Source organism: Myotis lucifugus, unplaced genomic scaffold (genome assembly GCF_000147115.1).
Source record: "Myotis lucifugus unplaced genomic scaffold, Myoluc2.0 scaffold_1228, whole genome shotgun sequence".
NCBI classification, from domain to species: Eukaryota; Metazoa; Chordata; class Mammalia; order Chiroptera; family Vespertilionidae; genus Myotis; species Myotis lucifugus.
In genome coordinates, this window is record NW_005872276.1 from 1 (window position 1) to 9,734 (window position 9,734).

Genomic DNA, 9,734 nt, shown 5'->3' on the forward strand with positions numbered 1-9,734 from the left:
AAAAAAAAAAAAAAGAGCGGTGAGCTCAGTCACCGCCACTGAAACAGGCCTAGCCTACCAGCTGCCAGCCACCCAGTGGGGACCTGCACCTGAGGGGGTTGTGACCCAGCTGCAAACAGCCATCATCCCCTCCATTCCAGGCTGCCAGGCACCCAGTTGGGGACCCCCCACCCTAATTCCAGGACACCTTCAGGGCCAAACCAGCCGGCCCCCACCAGTGCACCAGGGCTCTATTCTATATTAGTAAAAGGGTTATATTCCTTCCAGCACTGGGATTCAGCGGAAGCGTGAGGCCTTCCAGCACCGGGATCAGCGTGACAGGGGGAAGCGGCCAAACCCCCTGATCGCCTGCAGCTCTGTGTGTGACAGGGTGCGGTGCCCCAACCCCCGGCTTCATGGGCCCTGCTCTGTGTGTGACGGGGTAGAGCCATAACCTTCCCATCGGCCTGCCCTGAGTGTGACAGGGTGCAGCGCCCCAACCCCCTGATCCGCCCTGCTCTGTGTGTGACAGGGGGCGGTGCCCCAACTCCCCTATTGGCCCTGCTCTGTGAGTGACAGGGGGGAGCTCCCCAACCCCCTGATTGACCCTGCTCTGTGCGTGACAGGGTACGGAGCCCCAAACCCCTTGATGGGCCCTGCTCTGTGAGTGACAGGGGGTGGCACTGCAACCTCCTCATCAACCCTGCCTTGAGTGTGACAGGGGGAGGTGCACCAACCCCCCAATCGGCCCTACCCTGAGTGTGACTGAGGGTGACATCGCAACCTCCCGATCTGCCCTGCTCTGTGCATGACAGGGAGCGGTGCCCCGACTCCCCAATCAGCCCTGCTCTGAGCCCGACCAGGGGCTGCACCTAGGGATTGGGCCTGCCCTCTGCCACCCTGGAGCAGGCCTAAGCCAGCCGGTCGTTATCTCCCGAGGGGTCCCAGACTGCGAGAGGGTACAGTCCGGGCTGAGGGACCCCGCCTTCCCCCCCTCCCCCCGAGTGTACAAATTTTTGTGCACTGGGCCTCTAGTATATATATTAAAACCAGGGCCCTCACCACCAGACAGACAACCGAACAGTAATAGTAACAATCACACAGCAGCTGCGTGGGGCGACCAGGCTGGCATGGGGGTTGGTGAGGGACGACCAAAGGACTGACCAGAAGGCTGCATGGTGCAAACAGGCCAGTGAGAGGGCAGGTAGGGGCCACCAGGATGGCTGGGGGCGGGGGGCAATTGGGTGTGACCTGCACAGCAGGAGGGCAGTTGAGGGCGATCAGGCCGGCAGGCAGTGGCATTTAGGGGTGATCAGGCTGATGGGGGGGCAGTTAGGGGCGATCAGGTAGGCAGGCAGGCAAGCTGTTAGGAGCCAGCAGTCCTGGATTGTGAGAGGGATGTCCGACAGCTGGCTTTGGCCTGATCCCTGGGATTGGGCCTAAACTGGCAGTAAGACATCCCCTGAGGGGTACCAGATTGGAGAGGGTGCAGGTTGGACTGACTGAATACCCTCACCTCATGCATGAATTTCATGCACCAGACCTCTATTTTGTATATATTGGAAATAGCCACCACAGTAAGTCTAGGTAACATCTATACCACACATAGTGACTAAACCCTTTCTAGTGATGAGAACATTTAAGACAGTGCTTCCAACATGGGGCACATGCCACACAGGGGGGCAATTTGATTTTTAAGCGCAGAAATTTGAGAATGAGTTATTAATAGTTAATTTGTTTATTTTTCATGGTTCCAGAGGCCTCATGTACAGCATATGAATATATATTGTGACATATTTATGCATTTCAGTTGTCTACAAGTATTATGTTTTGAAACTTCACTTGTTATTTTTTCATATCACTTCATATTATTTTTTTAAACAATTTCTTAGTGATTTCTCCCTCGGTACTTCAAATGTCCTTTCGTGCTTTTATTTTTCTCTTTCATGGATGCCATGTTCTTTGGAAGCTTGTTTAGACAAAGTTAATGGGCCTTTAGGCTTCCTCCATGTGAATAGGAGCTCACTTTTAGAACAATAGGAATCCTATGTCATGAGGGAGGCGGCATCATGGTTTAAAGAAGCTTAGGTGGGGCATGGCCAAAAAAAGGTGGGGAACCACTGCTTTAAGATCTACCCTCATAGCTGTGCATTACATCCTGATGACTTGTGTATTTCTTAGCTGGAAGTTTGTGCCTTTTGACCATCTTCCTCCATGTCTCCCCATCAATTGCAGTCATTTCGCTGCAGCATGGTCAGTATCCTGTCACTAGACACATGCAGGCACGGGGAGGACTGCGTGTCAGAACTGGGGCGTGAGAATTAACGCGGGACTTAAATGGACAGCTGTCCTTTCAAGTCCACTGAAGATCTGAGAGGTACATGTATGTTAGTATAACGTGTACTGATTATCTAACGTAGAACTAGATGTTCTAAATCACATGATGACATCAAAGGATGTACTTCCTAGTTTCCCATCGAGTTCCACTTCCTGAACACTCTGTAATAATTTCATTAGCAAAGCCTTCTTCTACCTTTTCATAGAATAAAGCAAGAGCAGTTGACTGAATAAGAGGACATGCCCCTAAGAAAATGAGAAAATCCCAATGGGGACCAGGAGTAAAGAACTGAATGCTTTTCAAATGAAATACTAGCTGTTCTAACGCAGAGCTGCTGGGCCAAAGGCTGGCTTTGAGTCCTTTCTCAGTCTCCCAGTCCCTTGAGCACTTTGGTTTGGACAGTTGGCCTGATCACACTGGTGGGTTAAGTGCTGTCCAAAGGCACGTTCCCTCCATCCCACACAGATCGCCTCCTCTGGCACCTTTCTCCAGTGTGTTCGGAGGGGCCCAGAGCTCAGTGACAGCACCAGGAAAGAAACCTCAAAAGCCTTTCACTCAGGATAATTATTGAATAACTTTCATTTTCCTTCAGTGAGTGACATCCACTCTGTGAAGAGTCACCGATTATACTCTCCAATCAGCAGCTACCAGCCTGTCATGGCATCAGTTACTAGGGGAAGCTGCTCCTCGAGGTGTCCCCAGAACCACAGCCTTTCCCAGTATTGAAACACCTGAAAGATCACAGTGGCTTTAACTGTGAGAGGTTAAGTCAATTCCCCAAATCTGCTGCACTAAGTTGTGGTGCAGCAGCGAAATAAGCCAGTCAGAGCAAGACAAGTATCACATGATCTCACTCATATGTGGAATCTGATGAATAAAATAAACTGATGAACAAAACAGATCTAGAGACACAGAAACACAGAACAGACTACCAAACCTCAGAGGGAAGGCAGGGGAGGGTGGGTGGGTGGGAAGAGATCAACCAAAGAACTTGTACATGTGTATGCATATCCCACAGACACAGACAATAGAGTGCTGAAGGCCTGGGGTGGGGGTGGGGGCAGAGGAGGGCTAGAAAAGGTCAATGGGGCAAAAGGAGACATATGTAATACTTTCAACAAGAAAACATTTTTAAAAAGAAGAAAATTGAAGGCCTCCTAACTTGCAATCACCTCCCTCACCCTCAGCTCCCAGCACACTCACTCATCCATTTGCAAAATGGCTTTGTCTGCAGTGAGAGAGACCAATGCTCCCCAAAGGCTCCAACTTGCGTGCTCATCACCGACAGCGCAGAGCTGCCTCACAATAGGGCCCAATATAATGTTTCTGATACAACCAGATCAACCCTTCAAAGCAGTAAATCAAAGCAATGCTTTTAATGGAGGAAATTCTAAGTTCCAGAAGAGGACCTTCCTACTGAATCCCTCACCAGCAACTGATGATGCTCTTCTTCTCTGATGCTGATTGGTGCTCATTGCTGAGATGACCCAATCCAGGAACAAAGAAATGAGTTCCTCAGTTTGTGTTTCTGGGGATGTGGGTGGAGAAGGGTCACAGTCCTGACTGAGTGAGACCCCCCTGCTCTCTGCCCCTGTCCTCTCTGAGCTCCAGCATGGTGTGTCTGCGGTTCCCTGGAGGCTCCTGGATGGCCGCTCTGAAGGTGATGCTGATGGCACTGAGCCCTCTCCTGGCTCAGGCCAGGGACACTCCATGTAAGTGCACCTTGGGGGTGAGCTGTTGTGGGGGGAGGAAGAAAGGGAATTAGCTTTGTCACTGTGTCCAGGCCATGTCCATTAGAAAATGGTGGCATTTTCTTCAGTGGCCACCTGCCTTTACCATATGGATCTCGATTCTTTCCACCACAAAAGGGGCTGGTGCTCGCCACTACAAGATGTTAAGGGGCCTCGTGTATCTAGGCTGTTTCTTCTCAACTCTCCTCCAGTAAACCTTCCCAGCCTCTTGTCCCCTTCCATCGGGGTCTTGAGAGGATTGAGAAATAATGATCTCAGTCTAATTCCCACACAGTGCTCCATTTATTGTATTGATTTATCTCCCAAAGGAACGTTTCTCTGGTATTTTATGGGGAATCAAAGGAATTAGAGGATCTCTCTTTGAGGATCCTGTGGTCTGTCCTCAGTAAAATCTGTGATGTTGGTGTCTTTCCCTGCTATGTGAGATGTATCAAGGGACCTCCCCACCATCTCCCTTCCTTTCTCCGTGAGCCCCTTAAGGAAGAAAAAATTCAGAGCAATAATTGCTTTAAAAAAATACCCCAGGGTTATGGGACAGAGAGCATGGATTCACCTGATGTCACTACAAGTAGTTAGGGAGCTCTCCCTGAGGAAGTGACACTTGAGACCTGGATGATGAGAGAACCCACCGTTTGAAGATCTACGGGAGAAATGTCCCAGGGAGAGGAAGAGGGAGAGGCCACAGTGTGGGAACGTGTTTGCCATGTTGAAGGGGCAGGAAGAAGGCTAGTGAGGCTGCAGCGGGCAAGCAAGTTGGGGAGTGACATTGACATAGGAAGAGGTTCGGAGAACATGGGAGACAAATCATATTGGGCCTTGATGGGCGGGTAAGAAGTTTCAATTTTATCTGAAGAGACATGTGACCTGCTGAGGGTTACAGGAGAGTCCACGTATATTTATTAAAAACAATAACCCCAGCTACCAGGGGGGATTGGATTGCAGGGTTCACAAGAGGAGTTGGGGGCCCTTGAGAAGCATGGAAGAGCGCCAAGGTGACGGGCTTGGGCTTCAGTTAGTGTGTGTGGCAAAGGCAGCGGGAAAGGGAAAGGGGAAGTGTGCAGATCTGGGGGAGATATTTCCAGGACTTGTTATGGATGAAATGGGGGAGGAGTCACAATCCTTAAGGATTTTATCCTCAATAATTAGAATAAACTTGGTGGAGCTGTGTATTGAGACGGGAAAGACTGTGTAAGAAGTAATTTAAGGGGGTGGTTAGGAATAAAGGTTTTGTGTAAGTTTGAAATGATTTTTTGACATTTGTGTGGAGCTGTCAAGAGGTCAGTTGAACACAGGAGCCTGGAGTTCATGGCCGGCCAAGGCAGAGAGTGTATGTGTTGGTGTCATTGACACATGTGCTGTGTTAAATTCTAGGATAGTGGAGGAAGAGGAGGAGGAGGAGAGCGAGAGAGAGAGGGAGAGAAGTAGACAAGAAGATGCCAAGGGTCAATCCCATAGGACCAAGGGCCAATGAGTGAGTAAAGGAAACTGAGAAGGGGTGCAGTGTGTTGAGGAAAACCAAGAGGAGGTGATGCAGGGCAGTGAGGGGAAGTAGATTTTTCAAGAAGTGAGTGTCCAGGTGTGGTGAGAACTGCAAGGAGCCACTGGAGTGACCTTGAAGGCAGAGGTGACTGGTTATGAAAGCCACCAATTCCACAGCCACCGTTTATTAGTGACCAGAGCAGACAGTCACCACCTGGGGATGAGGGTGGAGTCATCGACAAGACAAATCTGGTCCCTGCAGCATGGAGCAGCGTCACATGGACAGTTACTGTGCACCAGGCCTGCATTTGAGTGTGAGACTCTCATAACCATCCTGTCTCACCTGCAGCAATTACAAATGTAATCACCCATAGAATCTGATTCAGAGAATTTAAGCTACTTACCCAGAGTCACAAGGTTAATTGTAGACCAGGAGACATAGTCTAAGTTTCAGTATCTAGAAAGTCCTCTCTTCTACCCTAGCATAGTCCTTTCATATTACGTGCATGTATATCCCGTTATTACACAGAGACCAATGTTTCTGTCCTTGTTTTCAAAATAACATCTAGTGATAAAATTGATTAAAGATAATTGCCAAATTGTGATAAAGACGTTATTTTCTCTAGAAAGATAAGGAATAGAAAGATCTCATAACCTTGTATTTTTAGGGGTTATAAGAGTTAAAATAGCAAGCTATTTATTGATTGCTTATATGATCAGCAATAGGAAGAATCACTATTTAATTCCTCACTTAACAATATCCTGTGAGAACTACAGTATCATTAAATCTATTTTAGAGATAAAGAAATAGGCCCATGGGTGTACATTCTGACCCAGTGGGAGACCTCATGTTCTAATTTAGGTTCCTCATTCTAGAGCCTGGGCTTCTACCCCCACTGGTGAACAGGGGCTTGGCTGGGTCTGACTTGCTGCTGAGATTTCTGATGTTCCCATGGGCCAGCGTGCGTCTCAGGGTTGGGGGCAGCAGGTGCAAGGGCTGCCAATTCCAATACACAGGAGGAATTTATATCCATTTTGCATTTACACCTTGAAAAGTTCCATATGGATTCACACTATGTGCAGACTGTCTTAGACACGTGAGGAACACAAGGAAGTTTAAGTTCCCTCCTCCCCCTCAGATTTGATCAGCAGGTGGGCTTGTGTTGCCAAAGGAAATACAGGATGCCCGACTTAAGCTGAATTTCAGAGAAACAACAATCATATATCTGAAATTTCAATGTAACTGGGAATCATATATATTTATTTGCTTTATCTTTAAGTTGGGTCCATGAGCCTGGCCTGATAGTGCTCACCAAACAGGCTACAGTGAACAGCAACTCCACACGTTTTTATTTTCAAACTTCTCATGTGTCAGGAAGGTGCTAGAGAATTTGCAAAAGGTTACATAGACCGAGTCCTACCAGAGTGCCCTCCCCTCTGCCATCACTTCTATGTGAAGGTCTCCATCTAAAGTCTGGAACCTGCTCCTGTTTGTAATCTGTCTATGTTGTGGGGGTCATCTCAGCTGCTCCCCTTCAAGGGACATGCCTATAGAAATAAGAGTCCACATCTGGCCTAGGCTGGTAACCTGATGCCTCCTGGTATTACTGGGAGCAGGAGGCAGTTAGAAAGTGAATTAGTTGGGACTTTGAACAGGAATCAAATGGTTGTGGCTGTAGCTGCTCCTGTAGACAAGCAGTGGGCCAGTGGCCGGGAGATTAAGAAAAAAGACGATGTGGAGGATAAATGATGACTCGGTGATTGGGTGGCGAGGCAAGGAAACAGGTAGATCTTGGTCCTGAACAAGTTTATTTTCCTGGAAAAATAGTCTGCACTGGGACCAGATTCCTAAAGAATATAAATCCCATATAGACCAAGCCTTTCCCCAGACACAATATTGGCTGAATTTTTATTGTCACTCCCAGCTGCTGCATAATCAACAGTGGCTTTTGAACCCCAGATTTTTCAGAAGGTTCACCACACCTCCCTCTTCCCAGCCCTGGGACGTCTGCAATATGTAAAGCCATGTCTGCTGTCACACGGGGGTTTCTCTGACAACTGGTGGGGATGCCGAGTGCAGCCCACTGTGTACAGAACACCCACCCCAACCTCACAGAATCATCTGGTCCAAATGTCAATAGTGCTGAGGGTGAGAACACTGCTGGACACGGGCTGTTTCTGAAAATTCTGTTATGCCCAGATTTCAGGATCCCCAAGAAACCACACCAGGGAGCCAGCCGTGTCCGATGCAAAAGCAAAGAGTCTTTTATTCAAACCCGGGCTTGTCTTCCCTACCACCCTACTGGCACAGCAGCAAGTGGCAGAGAGAGGGCTACCCCAGTGGGAAGAGGACTTTTATAGGGGGGTGGAGTAAGGGGAGGAGAGAGGACTGTCAGCCCTGCCGATTGGCCAGGCGCAAGTAGGTGTCTTGTTGCATAGGATGTGGTCATATCTATGGCACGCACTTCCCTTGATTGTCATTGGTTAGTTTAAAGAAGTCCTGGGTGTGGCTAGCAGAGGCTTGGGTGTCCGGGAAGAAGCCTTGCAGAGCACATGGCTGCCCAAAAATGGAGGACCCAGGATAAGATGCAGGGCGTAGTCCTCATCCTTTCAATTCTAGACTCACACTTTATACACACGTGCACCTTCCAATGCAGCTCTTCACAGTTTATTAAGAAAAAAAATTTGACAGTTACATAAATTCACCACTTTCTCGTTGAGCCCATTCAATCACTTGAAGTTTAAAACCTTCCTTTTTACTTTGCTTTCTGTGATGTTGGTCAAAACGTCATGAGTTGTGGTCACTCATCTCTGCTGACCTTCCGCGTCTCTCCTCCATGAGTCGTGCATCGTGGGGAGCCCCCTGTCCTCAGTCAGGGCCTCCCATTTCTGCAGGGACTCTCTCCACACCAGCGATGGTGTCAGAGCTTCCATCCACCCCCTGCTTTAACCACAGATGTGCTCTGGTTCTCTGCGCTTCCTGGGTTGGACATGCAGGAAAGAGAGGGCTCCCTATTGGGATTAGGGTGTAACCCCTGAACCTCCTCAGTGCTCTCCCTTACATGCAGCAGAAGCTCCCCTAACTCACCCCCAGGCTCTCAGCACCCGCCTCCTCCAGGCTCCTGTCCCCTCCCTCCCACTGTCTGGGCTCAGAGCCTGTTCTCTGGGTTCCCAGGAGGCACATGGGTTCTCTCAGGCTTTGCAGGTGGCATTGCCTTCACCTGAGATGTGCCCCCTCCCCCACATACAGCGACCTTCCCCCACATCCTCTCACTCAGAGGCCCTGGCCCAGGCCCCTGATGGGACTTGGACCCTGTGGTCCCTGCTCCAGGCGCCCCTTTCCTGCCATCTCCCTCCTGTGTGGATGCGCCTGTGGTTGGGTGTGATGGGCACTTTGGTGAATTCTAAGCAGCAGGGGCGAGGGCGATGCCCGGTTTCCTTCCTGGGTCCCGGGCAGCTGGGGCCTGGCAAGAGGTCCCTGCCCAGGGGGTGACAGGTGGAGGCTGGTGTGGGGAAGGGAGAGGCTGGGGGTGAGGAGGGGCGTCTAGAAGGAGGTGGTGATGGCACAAGTCCTGGCCCAGCCTGGAGCCCAGAGCCCCGCGGGGCAGCCAAGTGGGTCTCCAGTGGGTGAGGGTCCCAAGGGTCTCCCTGCCCTGTGGCCTCCCAGCCCCAGAGGAGGGGCCCCGGGCGCTGGCAGTGGGGGTGCCGGGTCCTGTGTCCCCACTGCCTGGCGCCCTTCACCTGGGCGGCGTCGCCATCATGTCCCATCAGCGTGACTGGTCCTTCCTGTCCCCGCAGCGCATTTCATGCAGCAGCAGAAGGCCGAGTGTCATTTCTCCAAAGGGACGGAGCGGGTCCGGTTCCTGTACAGATACATCTACAATGGGCAGGAATATGCGCACTTCGACAGCGACGTGGGGGAGAACTGCGCGGTGACCGAGCTGGGGCGGCCCATAGCTAAGGACTGGAACAGCCAGAAGGATGAACTGGAGCGGATGCGGGCCGGGGTGGACACGTTCTGCAGACACAACTACGGGGTGTCTGGATTCCTGGTGCCTCGGCAAAGTGAGTGCGGGGGTGGGGGCGGGGGAGGTGGTGGTGGGGAGGGGGGTACGCACACAGGGCTGTGAGGAGCTCCATGAGGGGCCTGAGGTCCTGTCCCGTGTAGGGTCATTTCCGGGGGTGGC

The 9,734-nt window shown here is 50.7% G+C and overlaps 1 protein-coding gene across 1 annotated transcript in view; it reads left to right on the forward strand.

Annotated features, from left to right (window-relative positions):
- Window positions 1-3,929: 3,929 nt before the first annotated feature.
- Window positions 3,930-9,734, forward strand: part of LOC102423761 (DLA class II histocompatibility antigen, DR-1 beta chain-like) — a 9,776-nt gene continuing 3,971 nt past the window's right edge. The window contains exons 1-2 of the mRNA XM_006107509.3: window positions 3,930-4,029; window positions 9,346-9,612. Of these exons, the coding sequence (XP_006107571.1) occupies window positions 3,930-4,029; window positions 9,346-9,612 (367 nt within the window). The remainder of the gene's footprint in view (window positions 4,030-9,345; window positions 9,613-9,734) is intronic.